This window comes from Podarcis raffonei, chromosome 6, assembly GCF_027172205.1.
Source record: "Podarcis raffonei isolate rPodRaf1 chromosome 6, rPodRaf1.pri, whole genome shotgun sequence".
Lineage (NCBI taxonomy): Eukaryota > Metazoa > Chordata > Lepidosauria > Squamata > Lacertidae > Podarcis > Podarcis raffonei.
Genome location: NC_070607.1, coordinates 68,574,000 through 68,597,760, shown reverse-complemented (window position 1 = coordinate 68,597,760; position 23,761 = coordinate 68,574,000). Strand labels below are relative to the sequence as shown.

The 23,761-nt window shown below is 42.2% G+C and overlaps 2 protein-coding genes across 5 annotated transcripts in view; one reads left to right on the top strand and one right to left on the bottom strand.

Moving 5' to 3' along the window:
* CEP250 (centrosomal protein 250) overlaps positions 1-23,761 on the bottom strand; it is a 133,247-nt gene that overhangs the window by 46,667 nt on the left and 62,819 nt on the right. The window lies entirely within an intron of this gene.
* The window catches only part of LOC128416280 (ubiquinol-cytochrome-c reductase complex assembly factor 1), a 42,186-nt gene continuing 38,011 nt past the window's right edge, over positions 19,587-23,761 (top strand). The window contains exons 1-3 of one of the 4 annotated variants that reach the window (XM_053393814.1): positions 19,587-19,716; positions 21,586-21,690; positions 22,940-23,044. In XM_053393814.1, the coding sequence (XP_053249789.1) occupies positions 19,693-19,716; positions 21,586-21,690; positions 22,940-23,044 (234 nt within the window). In that variant the 5' untranslated portion in view covers positions 19,587-19,692. Of the gene's footprint in view, positions 19,717-19,908; positions 20,031-21,585; positions 21,691-22,936; positions 23,045-23,274; positions 23,316-23,761 lie in introns of those variants that run through there. The other 3 variants (XM_053393813.1, XM_053393816.1, XM_053393815.1) reach the window with 3 other exon arrangements.

The following is a 23,761-nucleotide window of genomic DNA, read 5'->3' as shown; positions in this document are numbered from 1 at the left end:
CCTTGGAGCGGCCTATAGGAATGTTCTCTTGCCAGTCTACCTCTGGCAACGTCCCCATCTTCCAGCCAGAATCTGTTATTGGCTCCCACCAGTGGGCTGCCACATTGAGAATCCTATTGGCTCCTTCCCACATCCTGTGCTAGCAGACAAGACAGCCCACTGCAAAGAGTGGCAAGTGGGGATTTATGGATTACTAATGCATCTGATATACTAGTACCAGAAGTCTAGTTGCTTCTTTCACTTGAACTCAACTGGGTAGAAAAGGGGGGGAACAATAACCAGTTACAGTGGTACCTTGGTTCCCGAACAGCTTGGCTCCCAAACAAATCAGCTCCTAAACGCCGCAAACTCGGAAGTAAGTGTTCCAGTTTGTGAACGTTTTTTGAAAGCCGAACATCCGACGCTTCTTCCACAGCTTCCAACTGAGTGCAGGAAGCTCCTGCAGCCAATCGGATGCCATGCCTTGGTATTTGAACAGTTTCAGGAGTCGAATGGACTCCTGGAACGGATTAAGTTCGAGAACCAAGGTACCACTGTTTTAACAGCTGTCAAAGGACTAGTGTGGGCTGTTCTAACAATTTATGGTGGCTACAAGACAATTTGCTGTGGAGGCTTCACCTTGCTTCTCTAGCAACAAAACATCAAAGTATGCATGAGAAAAGAGTAGCAGTTGATTCTCAGATGTTTAATTGCTTGCTGCTCTAGTACTTTATAACAAGCTGTTTGTGAAGTCTAGAATGATTAATGCATGCAGAACTGAGCATGTGATGAAATCTAGGAGAACCTAATGCCTCTACATAGCAGCAGCCAATGTCCAGAGTGAACAATGGTTTCAATAATGTGTGGATGATCGAGACAATCCCTAAAGGGAGGAGGTAGACATCACCCAATAACAGAGGACATGGATAGCATATAGTAAAAACCTAAGTATCTCCTGGCATTTTGTGTTAAAAGATTTCAAGCAACATTGCTGGAAAGGTTTATGCTGAAGACCATAAAAGGTTATTGCTAGTCAGAGTATTCAGCAGTGGATTAAATGGACTTGAAAAGGTAAAGGTAAAGGGACCCCTGACCATTAGGTCCAGTCGTGACCGACTCTGGGGTTGCGGTGCTCATCTCACTTTATTGGCTGAGGGAGCCGGCGTACAGCTTCCGGGTCATGTGGTCAGCATGAGTAAGCCGCTTCTGGCGAACCAGAGCAGCACATGGAAACGCCGTTTACCTTCCTGCCAAAATGGTACCTATTTATCTACTTGCACTTTGACATGCTTTCGAACTGCTAGGTTGGCAGGAGCAGGGACCGAGCAACGGGAGCTCACCCCATTGCGGGGATTCGAACCGCCGACCTTCTGATCGGCAAGCCCTAGGCTCTGTGGTTTAGCCCACAGCCCCACCCGTGTCCCTAAATGGACCTTAGATCGGGTGGAATAAGACAGTTTGCCAGCTTCATATATTCGTATTTACTTACATTTCTGTGGGTGTTACCTTCATTTCAGTAAACAGCTATTGAGTGACTCAGGGCCGCTAGCTCTGGCCTTTGTCTGAGTCAATATCTGAAGAAGTTTGGGAAATAAAATATATAAATAAAAAATGTAGCCTCAGTCCACCTTTCTTCCCCATACTTTATGACTGCTCTTGAGGGACTGTAGAGAAATTGTCTTCGGTGCAGAACTGAACATTGGTTTAATTTCCCTCAAAAAGGTGAATATTGCAGTCATGGTGTTCGTGAAAACGTGTTTCTTTTTATTTTTGTTACTTACACACTGTGACAAAATAAGTGATAGGGGACACTGGATGCATTCAAACACACATACAAGCTTCATCTGCCTTGCTCCTCAAAAGACATACTTGCCTCTGAATACAAAGCTGATTTTCTCTTCCCTTCCCTTGTGCAATTTTTGATCAAAGGCTTATATTGTGCCTATTTGAAAATCGGGTTTTTTTAAAAATAAAAAGCTTGAAAAACTTTCTGAAGAGAGGAAGAGGAGAGGCTTAATGCTGCAACAAAGCCTATCCCATCAGCATTGTGCACAACTGGCTACTAGCAAAATACAGACATACCTCATTTTATTGATCTTTGCTTTATTGCTCTTCGCAGATATTGCTCCTTACAAGGCTGTGGCTGCAGCTGCAGGCAGCCCGGCCACTTTCAGGGGAAGGAAGCCTCCTGCCCCTGCCATCCCTCTTCTGGCCCAGGGAGTAGAGCTGCCTGGAGCTGGTGCTGGGCTTCCCCCCTCCTGCCCCTACAGCCAGTGGCGGGTGCTGGCTTACTAGACTACAGCAGAGGTTTACAAGCTCCCTTGACTATATTCTTTCTGCAGCTCTCCTGTGTGATACCTGGGAAAAACCTGACCATCATTCAAGGCACCCCAGGGTGCTGTGGCGCATCGGTTGAAAACCACTGGATTATAGTATAGTGTAAACATAACTTTTATGCACACTGGGAAACGGGGGTGGGTGGGGAATGTGTGGCTCACTTTATTGCAGTATTTGCTTTATCATGGTGGTCTGGAACCAAACCCACAATATGTCCAAGGTATGCCTATACTATCCTGTAGAGAAGAGATTGTATGCTTGACTAAACTACATAGAGTATGCATGGGTGGCTTGACAGCAGCCTTCTCCAGCCTGGTGTTCTCCAGCTGTTTGGGATTGCAGCTCCCATCCTTCTCAGCCAGCCATGCATCCCTGCTGGCTGGGTCTGGTGAGAGCTGTAGTCCAAAGCATCTGGATGGCACAGTGACCTGAGCACTTTCATCAGGTCAGGATACACCCAGCCAGTATACCTTCTAAGCCTCCAAGGCTAGTTCAGTCCTGGCCCAAGAATTAATTTGCTGAAGAACTTCAGCTGCATTACTCCCAAAGGATGGAGTCCGTCCCAAGTGTTTGTAGTACATGCACATTTGATCCATTCACAATCGCAGGACTGATCTTCATATGTATCTCCACAAAACACACGGAACGTTCTGTTCATAGCCAGGAGAAAGTGGTCATGTCAATCCATTCATAAATAGCTATTGTACCCTTAGCTATAATCCATTAATACTACACTAAAACCCCAAAGAGAACAGTGAAGCCTTGCTTTATGTCTAGACAGCACACGCCTAAGCCACTAGGGTTTCTTTTTGATATAACAACATCTGGATTTCATCAGCAGGTAAAGGATGGGAGCAAGATCACATGGCCCCACAGAAGTCTTTACAGCACCTGGGAGAAGAGCCTCGTGAAACAATTTGGAACACAAACTGGCTGTGAAAACTAAAATGTTGCCCCATTATGCCTGATAACATTCAGGATAAGGGTGAAACAAAAGGGTGTGTTGCACTAACTGGTAGTTGCTGGCGGACTCCAGGATCTATCTAGTGCTGGCCCCACTAGGCAGAAGGAGGCAGCCACTGGAGGCAGCCCCAACACCACCATTCCCCCCAAGTCCCCTAAAAAGCTACCCTGCTATGGCAATGTACAGCGGAGGATGCTGTCCCAGGACCCATGTTGAGATTCAACTGCCAATTATATAAATATTTAAAAGATCATCCTGCTCTTTAGCCAAAAAAGGATCCCAGAGAAGTTTACAGATTGCTAAAAAATAAAAGACCCTTCCATCAGGCTTACAATTGAAAAAGACACAACATAAGAGGTAAATGGCCTGGGAGGAGAATAGTCTTATCTTTTGCTTTAAACAGCCCTGAGTCCCTGTCTGGGGAAATCAAAAGAGAGCTTCGGGGAAATTCTTTGGCTTTTAAAATTTAATTGTTTATTGTTTCTAAATTAGCGTAGCTATACTGTTGCTTTTTCCTTCAACAGCAGGATACACGTATCCAAATAAATATACTGCCCAAATAAATAAAATGGCAAAATGGCCATACCTTCCTGAGAAGTTGTGCTTCATGCTTTTGAAAACCATAAGTGTTGTGACACCTGTAGTACACCTCACAGTAATAACAGGATTATGTTTGGGTTGACAGGCCCCAACGCAGGAGAAGGAAGAAACGACCGACCAATAGGGGGAGCTGACTGGTGAGAGCAAGGATTGGGGAAGGGGACTCAACTTCAGCCACTTTGGAAGTGGGGGAAAGGATGCCAGCTCCATACTCTGTTCTCCTGGCTGAGTGGAGAGCCTTACTGGAGGCTGCGCTGGGCTGTGGGCAGCTGTGGGGGACGGCAATTCAGGAGGCAGCAGTATCTGATCAGGAGCCTGAATAGGAGAGTGCAGTATTTTCCCCTAGAACCAAGCACCAATCCTGCTGAGCAGACCCACCCTCCCCAGAGGAGTGTGCATCTGCAAACCCGCAAAGCAAGCGAATCTCATGAGTGAGAGTGTAACACTCTGTTTTTAAAAAGCTTGACAGGCAGGATGTGGAAACTCTTGGGACATCTTCGTTGCTTCTGACCAGTTCTGAACTTCTTGTCCTGCTCCTGTACTCCTGAAATCGTGATTCCTGGATTCTGTGTCTGCTGCTAAGCCCGTACTGTTAGTTGGCCTGCGGAAATATCTTTCTTACTTCCTTTTAAGAACCTCTTCCCTGTGTGTATTGAGCATGAGGCAGGCAATTATTGCCATAGGGAGCCTCTCCAAAGTAAGGAAGACATAGTTTGATCTTTCCCACATGTAATGAAGAAAAAAAACAAAGCAAAGATGACTTGGCAGGCAGAGTTCGTTTTCAACCCATGCATGGTAGTGATCAATGGAAAAGGAAATGAGTCTGGAGGGCCCCACCCAAAGAAGAAAAACTTTCCAAAAATATTAGGAAATAGTTCTACAAAAAAAGAAAATAAAAGTGAGTAAGAAAGACTGGCGGTGGGGAGGACACGATGTGGCATACATTGCTACATAGCGCCAATGTATGGAGGCCGACCACCTTAAAAAAAACACCTTTCAGGATTGTCTACTAGATCTTTTTAAGCTTACAAAAAGTCTAAGTTTTTTCAGAACTGCTAATTAAAACTTGAAATTTGTTCATATTGGACCTAAAAGAGAGAGAAAATTAAAAAGTGCTAATGGAATGCCCTTGTCTTTAGTAAGTCCCACTATGTCTGAGGGTGGGAATGGGGTGGGGAAGAAGATTGGATAACTGGGATCATAAGTTTACAGGTGAGTCCATGCAACAAAGTGTTGCAGTGCTGGGTAGTTCTGTTCAGGGTTCCATCCACTCCATTCCCCTTCCTCCCTAGCCACCATAACAGTCAGCAAACATATAATGCCTACTGAACATGCCTAGTCCTTAGGGGACTTTTTTTGGTAGGGGTAGGTCGCCATTTTGTTTTGTTTTTCTGGGGGTGGAGATGGGCTGGACATACTTGTGCCTAATCCCAGGTAGTGTAAAACATTTAATTTTCCCATTGATATTTATGATCAGCTCTGTCTTCTACTGTGAAGAAAATTTTATAGTAGCTTCTCCGTTTGAAGCAGGAATTTTCTACACATTCTATACTTTTGCCATCTATGTATCCCTGCTTCCTTCCTTTCTTCCCAGCCACTCCATTCTTTTCTCCCTTCTAGCCGGTCCCTCCCTCAGTCGGCATTCAGTGTCATTGCATCTTTTGGGGCTGTTCGTTGTTTGCACCCCACAATTTGTTCTAATTTGGGGGGCGTGTTACAGAGGCCTCATTGGCCTCAACTTGAAGTTGAAGATTGAGTGCCAGTCCCATGCTGTGAAATCCTCTTCCAGCAGGAATTTGTCAGGCATCCTTGCTATTAACCTTGAGGCATCTATTGAAGACTTTTCTTTATGCCAATAGGCCAATGCAGTGGTTTACATTTTCTTGATTAGCCATGCATTTTAACGGTGGTTTTGTACTATTTCATAGTGTTTTATGTTTTCTTGTACATGAGTTGGTGGTATATAAAAGCAAGCGAAAGAAAGAAAGAAAGAAAGAAAGAAAGAAAGAAAGATCATACCAAGCTACATTATTTGCAAGAGCAGTGGAGAGAATCTATGTGGATTTTTTCAATAAAGTGTAATTGGACTGTAAAAGTGATTCATGAATTTGAACAACCTAAGAAATGGAAACCTTCAAGAAGGTATTGTTAAGGATTTATTTTAGCTAAACTCTGTATGTTAAATAAGAACTAGGAAGCTTCATTGCTCGTGTGTGTTTGTGTTTTACACATTTTCTTCTTTTTTTGCAATGGCTATGGCTATGAGCAATAAATATTTATTGTTCTAGCAAACCAGAAAAGAAAGAATGATAAAATGAGATCTAGTATAAAGAGACTGAGCAAAGAAATAATTCACTCTTAATTAGTCAGGGCCCCTTATTAAACTGATTTCACATAATTAACAGCAGAAACCTATACACGTGCCCCCATTGTGAGACACATTTAATTTAATGAGACTTCATCCCAGGTAAGTCTTTATAGGACTGCAGACTACAGTACTTCTCATAATACATAAACTACATTATAGAATTCAAATTATGTTAGCCAATAGCACAAATGGCTTAAGAAACCCCCAGAGACGTTTTCTGAATATATTTATTGGTGGTAGCACATCTAATGGATTTTGGAAGCAAACAAGAAATGGATATCAACAACTCACCCTTCTTGTGAACTTCCTTGGGGAAGTTTGGTAGTTCGAAAGACACAACACTGGTCTACAGTGAACCATTGGTCTGCTCCAACATGTCACTTGTCCAAGTTCAAGTTCCCACATTAACTTTAATTGTTAACTCTGAGCTTTCATGATGCTATGTGGCTGCAGCCATGAGCACGTTCTCCTGTAAGTATGTCCTATTTAATGACAATATATACATCTATATATGTTGCATGTGCAGCCCATATCTAAAAGCATGAAAAGCTATACCGAAATACGCCAAAGGCTTACAACCCCACAGCTATTACTCTCTTATCAGCTGTTGGATTCTGATACAGAGTGTGAAGACTGGCGTCCCATATTATTGTTATTGCCAAGTGCCCTGCTGTCCACTGGGGAATTGACATTAGCCAAATGGTAAAAATGAGAAGAAACATGAGTGGTAAAATAATACAGGTTAAAAGTTCAGCTTTCCACCTTTATGATGGCAGGTTTCTCTCCTCTCTCTCCCTCTTACTGAAAATGTCTCATTTGTATTTACTTTCTAGGGTCATTATCTGTCCCTAGTGAGTCTTTGTAAAGGTCCAAATTTCAAATAAACAGTACACTATGAGACAGGTATGTGTCGGTAATTTTTGTTGCATTTGGCTAAAATATGAACACTAAGCTGAATAGGTAAACATAAAAGTATGCCATTTAAAACAATGCATTCCCATTAGTGTTTGAATATGCGCCTAAACTCCATGTACACTTTTACATGGTTATGTCATTTCCTGTATAAAATGTGCTTGTTTATACAGCAGCCATATGAAAGATGCAGTAACCCAGTATGTGGGCTATTTGAAGCTGCTTTTAAGAAACATAAAACCCCCTTGGCCCTTGTATAATAAAAGGTGTTAAAAGATACTGCTTTTACAACATCTTAACCAACCCTGATAAGATTTTTTTCTTTTTCTTTTGCTGTTAAAAACTTTTACTCTGTGGTTTTGGTTAATCTTATTTTAGGAATTGTTATTCTTGTTGCATAGTGTAGGGGTATTTTTTTTACAAGTTTGACATAAAGTTACATATCAGGTGACGATGGTTTTCAACAATTGTTAAATAATTGTCAAGCATCAACAGTCAAATTAGTTGACAGGCCGCCTAATCCTCAGGGACTGCAAAGGTGCAGAAGCAAAGAAACAGCTTTGTGCCACTAAGATTAATAAGACTGTGTGGACAGCAAGTTTTTAGGGACTTGGATGTGGTGTAACAGAGCCATCATTGCTTCAATCCCCATTTGTGTGGTTCTTTTAAACTGTCCCACCACAGCTCCTGGCACAAACCAACTTTGCAGATTTCTGTAACTCTGTAAGCAGTACCTGAGGAAACACTAAACTAGTTCCCAGCTATGAGGCCAGTTTTGCAGTACAGTGGTACCTCAGGTTAAGTACTTAATTCGTTCCGGAGGTCCGTTCTTAACCTGAAACTGTTCTTAACCTGAAGCACCACTTTAGCTAATGGGGCCTCCTGCTGCCGCTGCGGTGCAGGAGCCCGATTTCTGTTCTTATCCTGAAGCAAAGTTCTTAACCTGAAGCACTATTTCTGGGTTAGCAGAGTGTGTAACCTGAAGCATATGTAACCTGAAGTGTATGTAACCCGAGGTATCACTGTACTAGATGTTAGTGCCCATGATATCATGGGCGATGGGTACCCCCTCCACCCAGTTTTCTTTTTCTCTCCAGAAAATAACGTGTAAAGAACATATGTTTATCCAATGCAGAGCAGAGAATATCTGCTCATCTGCAGTAGCGGCTGGAACATATTATCCTTGATATTGTTATTATAAATGTGCAGTTTTCTGTTAGTTGTTTTTAAAAAGTGCCTTGGATCCAAAGGAAAGTTACCTCAGGAAGTACTCAGCAGGCAACCTTCCCCACTCAGCAACCACATGCACCCCTCTCTGGGGTTTGGGAATCCCTCCTGAGCAATGAGAGACAGGGTATGAATGACTGCTGAGTGAGGGAGAAGATGCTTTACTGGAGTCCTGGCAGTACCTGCATCCTTCCTATGCCCAAGGTAAGTTACTGAGATTTGGGGACACAGGAAGAGGTGTGTGGCACTCGCTTTCAAGGTGAGCAGGGCCCACTTTGTCGTGTCTTGCTTGGAAACATATGAATGGGGTTGCCTGCTTTTTCATGTTCCCTATTTGAATATTTGTGCTGTCTAGGGGCAAAACTAGGATTTATTTCACGTACACACACAGGCTGGGAACCTCAATGTCACCCCTCTGGAGACTTCACCCGCGGCAAAAAAAACCCCAGCTAACCCCACCCCCTAGCTATGGCACTTGTGCTGTCCGAAATGATTTATACCTATATAGACATTTCAGTGGGGTTGGCTATAGCTCAGTGATAGAGCAGCTCCTTTGCATGCAGATGACCCCGGGTTCTGGCTTCTCCAGGTAGGATTGGAAAAGACTTCTATCTGAAACTGTTATGTACTGAAGTTCTCACCCTGGGCCAGCAGGGGGATACTATAGATAGTTTTCACTCGGGTCCACATATGCAAATAAGGAATTGAAAGTGACGTTCAGTGATTGGATAGTTACAGAAAGTTGTTGCTGTTGCGTTGTAGTGGAGCTCTATATAAGCAGGCTGGCTGAACCCTTCAGTTCAGTTCTGTTCTGGCCTGTGAATAAGCAAGAGCTGTCTGAAGAATTGCTGTGTTGTCTGATATGTTCACCCACAACTTAACAGAAACACTGGAAAGCTGCTGCCTGTCAGTGTAGAAAATACACTGAGCTAAATGAGCCAATGGTCTGATTCTGAATCAGACAGCTTTGTGTGTTCCTATGCTAGCTTCATGTTCCTTTGATATATCAGACACACATTCTGAAGATCATGCTGTTCAATTACAAACCCTCAGGTTTACACAGAATGACTTTATGACTAGCCTACAGTAAGAAATGTACAGTGCAATGGGACTTCTCTAAAACATTAATTATCCTACCAGCAGTACTGTGATGCATTTTGGATGCTGTGTCATACAAAATCTGGATCCCCATAGATGTTTTAAATATTGTATGAATTAATCAAGTAAACATATTTATTGACTAGACTGTCATACTTCAATGCAAAGACAGGGAGGCGAATAATTTTCTTTTTTAAAAAGAAGTGATGATGACTCCAACCGCCATTGAATAAGGCAGTGTATTTATGAGAGCAAACTTTTCAAGCTCAATTATAGGAGTGATAAATATGGCTTTGAAATCAAAACCAATCTTGACACCACTTATTAAAATGCAATTAACTGATAATATTGTCGTCGATTCTTAGTTTTAGACGTATGCTATGCATGAGCTCTGCTCACCAAGTTTTTTAGACCACTCGCTTAGCACAGGCAGCAAATACTGTAAAATGTTTTACTATCTGGATATAGTTGGTTCAGTTTTACTGGAACACGCTCTCCTCTCTGTTGTAAGACTCCCCTGTCTGAACACCGCAACTTGGAATAATGAAACCAAATGTATCAGGGCAGAGGTCACTAATGCACACTCCACTACATGGTTTTGAGAGGATCCGTCTTCAGATTTCAGTCCCAGGAGTGGACTTTTTAAAATAAAAGGATGGAGGCAAAAATCATAGGAAGCGAATGGAAAACTTTACCCAACTTTAAGGCTAGTGGTTCCTGCTACTCCTGTTAGAATGGCGCATTTATTTACTTTAGCTGATCATCTGTGGGGGCTCTGTTTGCGACTACCTGCCCAGCAGGATGCTCCTGGCATTTCATCCTTCCCTGTCAATTTCTGAATATGTTTTGGCCCAGTGCCCAACTGGAAGGTTTGATGACTCCAGCAGACATTGTTACAGCAACAGAACAGAACAGTGATTAAGCTGCCCTCTGCTTTGTCAGATTTTTCTTCTCATTTGTGTGCTGTTTAAAGAAGAGAACCTTTGCTGGTCAGACAGGTTTTTCACTCCTGCCTGCTTTAGCTTTCCATTACCAATAAGAGGTTATACAGCGTACAGGGCTGCACACTGTACCACACTATATGTAGAGGAGGTGTTCAGACTTAATTTATTCCCTGCCCCTGGATAAAGATTATTGCAGCTGTGTGTTTTGGAAAACTATCAATGAAGGGAGTTCAGCTCATACAACAAGCTTTGAATAGGCTACTGTACTCTGTATTTCCAGGTTCTGTTTTAATTGCACTTGCATATTACCTTAGAGAAAGCCAAAATCTGGAAAATGTTTTCTCATAGATGGTACCTCAGCCTTCTTGACCTTCTTTTTCACACCAAATGCATTCATGCATATGATCAAAACAATCTAATATGGAACAGGGCTTGTCTATAGAACAAGCTTGCATTTGCCAAAATCCAGGTTTGCTTGGCCAAGGGTAACGTTCTGTGGACGCTGGTCTCCAATGACCCTGCTCTGGACATTTGTTGAGTTATTGTCAGGAGATGCAGATTAAATGGGAAAATTGGGGTGGGGGGGGAGAGACAGGTATTTTGTTGCCAACAACGTTGTGTGGATGCTGGGGGGAAATGCAAGCACACATGAGTAGCACCAATTCCAGAACAAACTTTAATCTGGAAGTGTGCCATGACATGGGGGGTATTATGATCCTATCCCTGGGTGTTATTTCATGATCCAATATATAAATATATCATAAGATACTGAATACAGTGGTACCTCGGGTTACATACGCTTCAGGTTACAGACTCTGCTAACCCAGAAATAGTACCTCGGGTTAAGAACTTTGCTTCAGGATGAGAACAGAAATTGTGCTCCGGCGGTGCGGCAGCAGCAGGAGGCCCCATAAGCTAAAGTGGTGCTTCAGGTTAAGAACAGTTTCAGGTTAAGAACAGACCTCCGGAACGAATTAAGTACTTAAGCCGAGGTACCACTGTACCCACTAATCTGCAGTTGATATGTGTGGGAGAAAAGTTAGAGGCACGCAGTGGCAGCTTGGCTTCATGTCGTTGTCTGTAAACTTCCCTGCCAACCTCTGCTGCCTTGAGATAGTTTGGGAACATGGGGATTGGGCTTGTGTGTATGGCTTTCCAGCCAGGATTAGAGCCCTAAATGTATTTTAAGATTACCAAGGGCTGCCAAAAAAGGCCTTGCGGCCCACACATTGGACCACCCTGCTCTTTGCCATTCCACACTAAAGGATGGAACTAGAACATTGAATTGGACCTAGAAGCAAATGGGAAGCTGATGAAGTTGATGTAAAATCAGTTCAATGCTCCAGCCTAAGAGAACCAGACAAGTCTGGCTGCTGTATTTTGTGCTAATTGGCACCATACCCTAAATGTCACCATTCCACTTTTGCAACAACAAAGGAAAGGGGGGAGGAATGACAGCCACTCTTCCCTCCAAGCTATTCTTTCCACTTGCTTTACTTGCTCCGCCATTTTTGTACTATCATCCACTACAGCTTCAATCTTGAACATCACTAACCGTTCCAAGCACCAATACGATTGCAAAACCTTGCCTTCTGTGTTTGATAGGTCTAGTTTTTGTCACCTATTAATTCCCAAACCCCAAAGTTTTCCTGATACCTGAAAGGTCCAAATTATTTTCTTATTGAAGGTAAGCAAATTACAAATTAGAGGACTTGTGAGGAATCTGCTTTAATTTTAACCGCATACACCCTGGCCATGAGGCAAAGGAAGGATAAACTTTGGCATGAAAAACACAAACAAAAATGCCAACCTATTTTGTTATTACCCTGAATCCATGGGCTGGGAAAGGGAAGGAAAAATCTTGGCATGATTGATAGAAAACGGATGGTGACAACAAGCAGTACGGAAGTCAAGAAACTTGTGCTGCGGGTTGATTTTGGCTTCAGAACTGTGAAAGAAAAGTCCCAACAGGATAAAAGCAGATTGGAACTGGCAGAAAGTACAGAGTCTAGTCCAGAGAAGCAACTGAATGATCAATGACTAATTTGTGGGGAATCTACTGAGCAAGACCTGAGATCACAGAACATGAGACAAGGCACAGCTACATAGTGGAAAGCATTACAGCAAATAAAACCAAACCAACCTCAATTAAATTAGCTCAGTCCTGAAAAACACTCCACAACTTCCTTGATATGTACTTGTCCTCAAGGAAGTGCAGACCACAAGTGAAAATGGAGGTTCCAGAAGCATTGCTACCATATTTTTCGCTCCATAAGAGCACCTGACCATAAGACACACCTAGTTTTTAGAGGAGGAAAACGATAAAAAAAATATTCTGAACGAAACAGTGGATGTATGATTTTTGTGGTTCATGCTGTGGCCACAGACATGATATGTGATTTGATGGTGAGTTTTGGGTAGCCCAGTGCAAAAATCCTGAGAATCCATGTGGATCTGTGCTTTGTAACCATGTTTTTGTGCCATTGCGGCCCCACGAAACAGTGGATGCGTGATTTTTTTGGTGCAGGCTGTAGCCATGGAAATGCTATGTGATCTGATGGTGAATTTGGGGTGACCCAATGCAAAAATCCTGAGGATCCATGTGCTTTTACCTCCCCCCTCCCAGGCAGCCTCCTTTATCTCTAGAGTCCCTTATCTCCCTCCCGATCCCTTGCCGATCAGCTGCTCGGCGGCTTTGTTTCAACACCCCCTTCCCTCTTGTTTGCCTTCGTATCTTTTCCTTAGCTGGAGCAGTTTTTTGCTCCTCCTTTTCTTCTAATTTCTCTCCTCATTGCTTTAATCTTCCTGTCTGCTCTCCTTGCAAGTTCGCTGTCTTTACCTCCCACCTCCCAGGCAGCCTCCTTTATCGCTTGAGTCCCTCATCTCCCCTCCCGGTTGCTTGCCGATCAGCTACTCAGTGGCTTTGTTTCACCACCACCTTCCCTCTTTCTAAAAAAAAAAAAAGCACAATCTGCTTTTTGCCACTGGGCAATTCGGCTCCAGGGACTACGCATTCGCTCCATAAGACCCACAGACATTCCCCCTTACATTTTAGGAGGAAAAAAGTGTGTCTTATGGAGCGAGAAACACGGTAGTTATTAAACTGCTTTTGGTGTCAAATACATTAATTCCACTAACTGTGTTAAATTTGTTGGTTTCAAGAATTTTATATTGTAATACCCTAAAGAATTTTGTGGCGGTGAAACCTCTGGCAGTGATTGAGCTGATGAAATGTCATGGAATGTTCACAACAGAACATTCTCAGTCTTTTACAATTTCATACAGGCGCTTGGGACAGAGGGGTTGTTACATTGGCAATAGAGGTAGACTGCTCTAATGCCCAAGGTAGCTTTAACAAGTCAAATTGGATAATGGATTCTAGCCTTCTATGGTAACCACATCTTCATGTTCGGATGTGTTCCATCTAGCATATGGCAATCCTCAATATTTTTTTAAAACACTTTTATTTCTAAATGCCAAACATATGTTTCTCTGGAGAGGACAAGTCTGGAAAGACCTCAGTGTTAATGAATATTAGAGCTTAAACTTCACCTCAATTCCAGATTAATCTTTGTACAGCTATTTCTATGCATTTGCTTAACATCTGGGGGTCATGTTTATTAAGTTGGTATCAATGTTTATTCTTGCATTTGAAGTGTCAGGAGCAGTTGATTTGTTTAAAATCAAAGCTGGGCTATACAGTGGTACCTCGGGTTAAGTACTTAATTCGTTCCGGAGGTCCGTTCTTAATTTGAAACTGTTCTTAACCTGAAGCATCACTTTAGCTAACGGGGTCTCCTGCTGCCGCCGTGCCGCCGGAGCACGATTTCTGTTCTCATCCTGAAGCAAAGTTCTTAACCCGAGGTAATATTTCTGGGTTAGCGGAGTCTGTAACTTGAAGCGTATGTAACCTGAAGCATATGTAACGCGAGGTACCACTGTACCTGGTTTTGTCTTGCAGAAGAGAGCTTCCAGGTGGAGTGTACCTGAGTTGGGCATTTTATTTATTTATTTCATTTATAAAAGTATTAATAGGCCACAATTTATCTACTGCAACACCAGAGCAGTATACATAGCCAAAACATAAACCTAATTTTAAGGAATGCAAGATGCATACACATACACACAAACATATTGCAACATGCATTAAGGGTGCTTTCAAATGTGTCATTTAGATTTGATTTTAGTGTCTGTCTGCCTGCACATTAGCTCCAAACACAATTTTTTTCGAGTCATGAATCTTCATTGCTATGCTGATCTTATTCAGAAGCTGGTCACTCCCGTCAATTGCTCCTTTCCCTTTCCATAACCCTTTTCTGTTCTGGGCATACAGACAGATAGATAATTTTCAGGAAGTGTGCAAGACAAAATGTTACAAGACCTACTAATTATCATGTTTCCTAATGGGTAAAATGAAGGTTTGTGCCGTCTTTTTATATGAGCATGTGTGAATCTTCATTTAAAAATATGTTACTTAATACTAAAATAGGATTAGTTACATTTATCTGGGTTAGGCTTGCACCCCAACTGATAAAGAGGTATTGGTGAAGACCCTTGTGTTGCTGTTGCTGTTGTTGTTTAAGTATCTTGAGAATACAGCTTCCCCCTTAACAGCTTGCTGTGAACTGAACATGTCTTCAACATTGCCAGCTGGTGGAAACAGGCATGCTAATATGGGGGGGGGGATGTACTTGAAACAAAATGGCCATCTTGTGCTCAGGTGAGGAGCAAATGGAAACAGGGTTGTGATGGTGTCAAAGAGAGAACCAGCAGTAAATCGCACTGTTCGAAATTGGAGATTACTTTATTACAAGAAAAAAGAAAAAAGACTCAGACTTAGCTGAGTGCCTTATCCCATGAATCAGCTGCCGAGACTGAAAGTCCTCGCCTCCCCACAGCTGTCTACGTCTCCCCCTCTCCAGAGCTTTCCCCAAGCAATCGGACACCATGCCTACGTGCAGCCTGCCATAGCTCTGCCAGTTTCAGACCTCTTCAAGTTCTGGGAGATGGAGATGAGGGAGCAGCAGAAGAGGGAAACAACCTGGGAGTCTTCACCAACCTGACTCATCTCTGCGTCTTAGCTTCCCTCCTCCACCTCACACAGCTTCCTCCTCTGATTCTGGACTTCTCTCTGACACAGACTCTCCCAGCTCACTAAGCCCTGTTACCCCTTCAGCTTCTGACACCTCCTCTTCCCAGTCTTCTTACTGTGATCACTCATCCTTGTCCCACCACCAATCCCCGGGCCCTGAGTCTTACTCCCTTGGGGATTTCCTAGTTGGTTCCTCCCACCGTTCCTCTGCATCCAACCAGTCAATGACAGGTGGAATTAGATGTCACAAAGAGAAATGTCACCATAGGTGACAAGTTACCCAGACACAAAAATGTGCTAATAAACTTCAATGAATTTTGCTAATTATATAATGTTATTTATACCCCCTGTTGTCACAAGTCAACACCTCCTTGAGAGGCACCACAAAATTAGGGGAGGGGGAATTCAACACTTAGATTTCAATACATGATCTAGTTCTCAAACCTTATATTGCCATACCAGCCTTTATTTAGTAGAGCATTTGCCAACCTGGTATTCTCCAGATGTCTTCTGCTACAAATCCTGTCACCCTCAGCCAGTGCTTTGTTGTTGTTTTTTTAATGTTTAGGAGTACTCTCATTTTCCTACTCATATTGAAATAGTGCTCCTCAATGAGGCCAAACTTAGATTCACAAAATGTTTAGGGGTATGTGTACCCCTGCATCCCCCCAGAAAATAAGCACTGCCCTCAGCCATCACAGCTATGATAATGGGCTGAAGGGAGTTGTAATTCAAAACATCTGGAGGGTACCAAGCTGGCAAAGGCTGATTTCCTACTTAAAATGGAGTGTATCAATAGCTAGCTGGTACCATGCCACAAAAGAATTGTAGCATCCTCATAATGCCTGGCAAATGTTTAGAACCAATGTGCCATTAGCGTCTAGTAAAATATTGTGTCTAGGTTCAGGCAATGACCTTAAGAAACAAGTGGATAATTTAAAAGAAAGCAGGAATATATTGGATTTAGAATGTAATATATATGAAGGCAACTTTTTAACTTATTTACTTATTTTATTAAACTATTCCCCATCTGGGTTTCAAAGATGGGCTTACAAAATGGAAACATCAAATATACAAAAATTCAAAACAATAATTAAACCTGAGAGATTTAAAACATCAGAGATTAACACATCAGAACAGCATTCACTCTGCAAAGGCCTCCTGGAATAAAATAGTTTTAACCAGGCATCTGAGAGCTGGTTAAGTTGAAGCTGAAGGCACTGAAAATATTTATCAAGGAGAAAACAACAGGAGTTCCAGTCTTGAAAGCGCCTATGCTATCAGAAAGCTGGCAACTTTTTTCAAATACATATCTAAACAGCTGCTATAAGGTTGATGGAGATCAATTGTTCTCCATAGCTACTGAAGGTAAGGGAGGAAGCAATGTTTTTTGTGTTACAAGAACATTTTCAGCTTAAATATTACAAAAAGAATTGTAAATATGAAAATTGTTGGAGAGTAGAATAAGTTAATAGTGGTGATTATGGAATCCCTTTCATTGGAAATTATTTTAAAAGAGGCCAGGGAAAAGCATCTGCCAATATGATTTGGCAGTGTGCCTATCTGGGAACTCGCCAATACACTACTGAAATGGTCTGGGTATTTGGAGTATAGAACTTCAGAAGCATAAATAGTTTAAGAACGGAGCTTGTTCACAACACAAATATTTTACAGCTAAAGAAAGTCTTTCCCTCCTACTGTTCCACGTTCATCATGACTCCATTCTTGCCAGCTCCTCTTTCACAAATGAGCCCTTTACCACAGAAGGCCAAGACTGACACAATGAATGGCTCCTCACAGCTCCTTTCAGAGGCAGAACTTTCAGAAGTAGCCTTAAGGAAACTTTCAAGGCCTGGGCATCTGACTGATAGCATCCTGCATCTTTGGCATTCAGAGTTGAAAGTTATGATCATTAATAATGCCATCATTCACATGATGGAAAAGTGATTTATAGCTGGGTTGCAAATGAGTTTAGGGCTGCTTCACTCATTATGCCAAATATGAATCTACACTTGTTCATTGCATGATTCATGTATTATGTGGGAGTCACATATATGAAAAGGATCACTGGTCATTCACAGCCTCAGAGCACATGTTTATTACATGTTAACATCTCCCCTCCAAAGATTATAGGTTCCAATCTTTTCTTGTAGGCCAGAGCTCCTCATACTTTTTAGCATGTTCTGGTAAACCAGAAAAGCAAGAGAGTGTGTTTCCTACTATGAGAAGCGTTTTTGTTTGTTTCTTTTATATAGTATTTGTTTTGTAGCCCTTTCTAGAGGTGGGGTGGGGGATAAGAGAGAGAACAGTGGACACTGTGTGTCTCTATATCTATCAATTTTGTATTTATTTTTGTGAATTTGATTGGAGGAGAAATGGTTGGTGGCTTATGTAGCAACAAGCTCTGTATTAATCATTTCCCTGCATTCACTCATTAAAAGTTACTGCAGCAGCAGCAGCAGCTGTTTAGTCAGGAAAGACTGCTTGATTGCAGATGTCAAAGAGTTAAACAACTGTAAAAATTTTCATAGACATCTGAAGGCAACCCTGTTTTAGGAAGCTTTTAATTTTTTATGTTGGTTTTCCCCTTGTATTTTTATTGGAAGCCTCCCAGAATGGCTGGGGCAACAAAGTCAGATGCGCAAGGTTTAATAAATAAATTATTGTTGTCGTATTTCCCGAAAAAGTGTATCTGCTTCCAACATGCCTCTCAGAGCAAAGTTCAAAATATATTGAATGCAGCATGGAGGAAATGCTGTTGCTCCCTTATACAGAACCTCTTCCCCTGTCCATAAAAGTGCACAGAATAATTGATGGAGGTTGTTTTTTTCGTGAGACAGTATACATGTGAAATGGTACACTTTCCAAAATGACTGCTATATTAGTCTTACTGTGAAAAAGCCACAAGGTTAAAAATCACAGCCCTGCCTAGACAAAATCTTACCAGCTGTCACTGATTTTTTAAGCTTTTCTTATGTAATTATAAATCTGTGGTTCTAATCTAAACATACATTCGCAGTTGACATGGGTGTCACACCAAATGTATGGTTTGCACCAGGTGGTTATGGCTAGTTATGGCACTGGTTAAGTGCACAAGAAGAGGGTGAGAAGAGAGAACAACGTGGCCAGAATTAGGTCCTGCCACCTCATCCTTGGTATGTGTGTTGGGGGAGCTGGTTGTGGCTACTAACTGGTGGGAGAAAATCACACTCTGCACATTCTTGAAAGCAGGGCCGGATTTAGGTTTGATGAGGCCCTAAGCTACTGAAGGTAATGGGGCCCTTTATATGTCTAGCTGTCCTTTGTCAACAACAAATTGTCGCTGTCTTTTGCTTTGAATATATGCTATTTGGTAATTTATGTACCGAATAGGTATTTAAAGCCATTTACACATAACAAAATATGTATTTTATCAAAGTAATTGTTGAACTGAAATACAATTAAGAAGAAGTATATTAATAGTGAAATAATTATTAAGCTCTAACTTAAAATGATTTTTTATTCATAACAAACTTAATAATGCAAACACATTGGCATTTGGCAATAACAAAAGTTCCTTTAGAAACACAATTTACAGACTCATAATCTTAATTTTGTTTTATTTGTTTTTTATCTTATATTTTGGAAATGTACATCCAGTTGTTTTTTTCCTTTATAACTTTTTTGGGGCCCCCCAAAAGAGTGGGGCCCTAAGCTATAGCTTGTTTAGCTTATACGTAAATCCGGCACTGCTAGAAAGCACCTTCCTCACCATTAAAAATACATCAAGTTTCCGAGGCTTTACGGGGAACAGATTTTGAGGAGATTTTGAACAGATTTTGAGGAGGATAAAATTAAAAGAAACCTTCACGGCGTTTCCCAACAGCCAGCCCCCCTCACCCCCTACGGAAAGTCTCCTGGCTTCCCCATAATAAATACGAGCTGCGAGCTGCCCCACAGGCACAGGTCGCCCCTATGGCAGCTCCCGCAAATAGAGCTCCGTTATTACGCCCCTGGCGCAAAACTACCATCGAGGCTACGAAGGAGCTTCTTCAGGCGCATGCACCGCCGCCCCCGGCTAGACACGCTCCGCAGAGCATCCCGGGGGGACTAGGTGGCGGCGCCGGCATCGGATGAAGGAGCGGAAGCACTTTGAAGTTTGGCGGAAGCGGAAGCTCGTCCTTGAAGGATTATGGCGGCGCTGGTGAGGGTTGTGGTGAGTGAGGTTGGCGACTGCCTTTGCGCGCTGCCTTCGTCAGCTCGGCGGCCGGCACCGCTCTCTCGGCCTGCAGGGCCCGAGGGACAGGGCTGGGGAGGCCGGCTTCGGGCAGCCTCTCCGGGGCGGCGGGCTTGAGCCAGCCAAGGGGCGCGGGGTGGGCGTGTGTTGCGGGGGGAGAGAAGGGTCCGCAGGGGGCTGTCGGTGGGCAGCCCCACAAGCTGCGACCAGGTTGGCGGTGGGAAGGCTGAGGAAATCGGGAGCGAGGGTTCCTGCTGCCCATGGAAAGCTTTGCCCTTGGAGGCTTCGGCGAGGTGACAGACGTTGCTGTGGGAAGGACGAAAGCGCCGTAGCTGCTTCTGTTGGGACCCGTCGTAGAAGCATCACCGGCCTTCACAGAATTAGGCATAAAATTATTTGTTGCATTTATATCCCACCTTTTCATCCAGAGAGCTCAAGGTGGCATACATAGTACCCCCTTCTCAATTAATCCCCACAACAACCCTGTGAGGTAGGTTAGGTTGAGAGATGGTGACTGGCCCAAGATCACCCAGTGAGCTTCATGGCCCTGGTCTCCGAGGTCCTAGTCCAACACTAACCATTACAATGCTTGTAAAGTAACTTCAGCGGCTGAGGCAGAAGCTCTGGTTGTATAACCAGGATCTTCAGCTCTTAATTTAATAGTCTGGCTCATGCTCTGTCATAATTAATAGTACAGTAGTGCTATTTTTTAAATATTTGTAATGGCAATGGAGGTGGGCTCTGAGTCAAAGCTCTTTGCAGAGATGGTCTTGACTTAAGTGCCACATTTTTCAGCTCTGTTTTCACTGCACCATTTCATGCCTGGTTCTCTGTGTCTGTATGGCTTAAATCAGAAATGGGGCATACCTGTCAGCTGGAGTGCTGCATATCCTTCTGGGCCACCTTCTGGGAGCTGTGTGCCACTGGTGGAAAGGGCCAGAGGCAATGTGGAGAAAGCAACACATAGAAAGTTTATATTTGTAAACACACACACACACACACACACACACACACACACCCTCCATTCAGGGAAGCAAGAAGCATTATCAGAGTTCAAATACACATTCCAGCCAAGCAAAGACATTTGGGGTATGAAACAGGGCTGGTGAGGTGTGAGTCTGGGGAGAGTCATATTTATGGCCAAGGCTCCCCACTCCTGGCTTAAACCTAAAGAATAGGAAGCTAAACCTCTTTTTGGCTTTTCTGATTGCTTACTAGCAGCAGCCTTTTAAGTCTCATTGTCTGTTATAACATTCTTCTTATGGGCTATGTAGTCAGCAAAAGGGCTGGAACTGGAAGGGACATGTGGGTTGATTTATCCAATCTTCTTTGGCCAGGCAGGATCTTTTAGAAGTTAAGCCATGTTACCCTGATTATATAATCTAGGATATAATTATATAAGAGAATAGCAGTGAGCAAGGTGTGGTAAGACACACAATGTCTTGAGGCAGGAAATAATTTAGACACATGGAGCCAGTTATATAACTTCCTGACTTTTGCTTGTATCAGTCATGTAGAATGATTGTGGGTCCTTTTACACTGGGAACATTTAGTTGTTTTTCTTCATATCTTTGTGATTTTAGTTAAGACTTCACAGCTCTTAGTAGAGAACGTATCAGTTTGCCTGAGCAGATACTTCTGCATGCCCATTACATATTTGAACTTCTAGCAGTATGTTACTTTGAACTATAATTGTTCATACTGAGTCGTGCTGAGGAGATACAGAATCTTCAGATGAGCAGCACTTGTATTTTTACAGTATTATTCAAACATGGGGTTATAGGAAGGTGGGTGTTTGATAATGCTGGTCAAAATAATCACTGCTGATTAGTGGCTATTATTTTATAGACTCATCGAGCTGGAGTACCACAATGGATTGCATTATGCAGTGGATTGATACAAACGACATTAGCTCAGCAACAATGGGGCAGGATGCTCCATGGCACTCTCCAGGTACAATTTTTTTTTTAAAATTGCAAGAATGAGAACTTTGCTAGAGCTTATCATGGAATTCAACTGTTCAGTTGTTGTTTTTTTCAGAGCCCTAAGAGAAATGCATTGCAAATCTCTAGTGGTTCAATGGTTAGTATTTCATAATGCCTCTGAATAAAACTTCTGGAGAACATGAGTGTGAGAGTGCCCTCATGTCCTGCTTGTGAGCTTCCCACAGGTATTTGGTTGGCCACTGTGGGAACAGAATGCTGGGCTAGATAGGTCTGAGAGCTGATCCAGCAAGTCTACTCTCTAACATTCCAATGTTAACTTTCCATGGCTTGTATTTACTCTTATTTCAGGGAACTGAATAGTTTGAGCCAGGTGTGACTTGCCATGCTAGTATTTACCCTTTCTCAAGGCCCAGCATGATATATACAATATGGAACATTATTCCTCACAAAACAGATTAAATATTGAGTGTAATTCTTTAGGCTTACAGCTCTCAGTGGTTTTATGGATGCACTAACTGGAAATGGTATCAGACTAAAGCCTTGTGTCAGAAAGACAGTCTAAAGGAAAGCTGTGTGGCTGCTCATCATTTGCTTTAGTCTATGAGTGCCTCAAGGATATGAGACAGTTATCAATATTTTAAATGGTCTGACATGGGTATTTGCTATTTGAATGTTGATGAAAATAGGAAGCAAATAATAAATACCATAAGCTCTATACCACATCCAAGCATATACAAAAAGAATGCAGACTTTTCAGTTTCATTGAGATAACTTTTACTGTAATTGTTCCCAGTTGCTGGGAATCACAAGAAGGCAGAGTGCTGTTGTGTGAAGATTCTGCTTGCAGATTTCCTATGGGTATCTGGTTGGCCACTGTAAAAACAGGATGTTGGAAAAGATGAGCCTTTGGCCTGATCCAGCAGGCTCTTCTTATGTTTTTAAGAGATTCCTGATAGTTGCAATATTTCTTAGGTCGAGGGTGTGTGGTGTCTTCATGACCTTTTCATCTTTTCTGGTGTATGAAGCTGGTAAGTTTAGAAGGCCAAGCAATGTAACTCTTTCCTTATGTATTTGCCACTTTTCTTCATCTGTGCTCATGTGTATAATAAACCTGATAACTTTGCAAGTCTATGATCTGAAATTCTTCCATAGGGAAACACTAATGTGTGATTTGTGTGCCTAATTGTATGATCCACTGTTGCCCTTCCATACTACTATTTTTTATGCTTGGTTATTTCTCTTTGTTGTTTTACCAGAGACGCAAGAATGGCCAGTCACAACTAACCCAAGTTTGCTGTGGATTAATACAAACCATTGGTACAGTAAAGCAGCCAAACAGAACACTTCATCACACAAACAAGGTCAGACCAAAGTGAAGACTTGTATTTCAAAAATGCTGTCTGCCCCTATTGAACTAGGATTGTGGTTCTATTGGGGGTTGGGATTTTTTGAGTTAACAGGTTTCAAGCAAAACTTTAAATGCACAGTCTTTGTTGTCTTATTATGCAGGAGAAGCATTAAATCCCAGAGTAATCTGAGGAAGTGACACCTGCTGAAACTGGCAGAATACTTTCAATGATTCAGACAAATTCATGGAAGATCTTAAATGGCTATAAACCAGAATGCTAAGGGGTGAGATGGCACAAATAGGATACCAAGTTATTCTGACTACTAAGATCCACAAGGAAGAAAAATGAGATTGCTTTTTATACTACAATTTTTAATGCATTCAAAATCAGAGTGGGCAAATGATCTCTGAGAACTGTTTTTAGTTGCATCTTGCATTGCATCTTTTCTGATTCAGCTAATAGCTATCCAAAGCAATTCTTATGTCAACGTATCTTTATTGTGCCTGATGGTGTTGGTGATTTATTTGACTTATATCTGCCCTCTTACCAAAGGGGCCCAGGGTGGCAGGCATAGCAATGATAAAACATTTTTTAAAAAACAACTAAAACTATTTTTTAAAGTTACGGGGGGGGGGAATATATTTAAAAGTTTAAAAATTCTTATCTGCTGATCTCATGGCTACCAGGCTGATATTTTAAGCAATTTTTTAAAAAAATCCTGTAGATTTG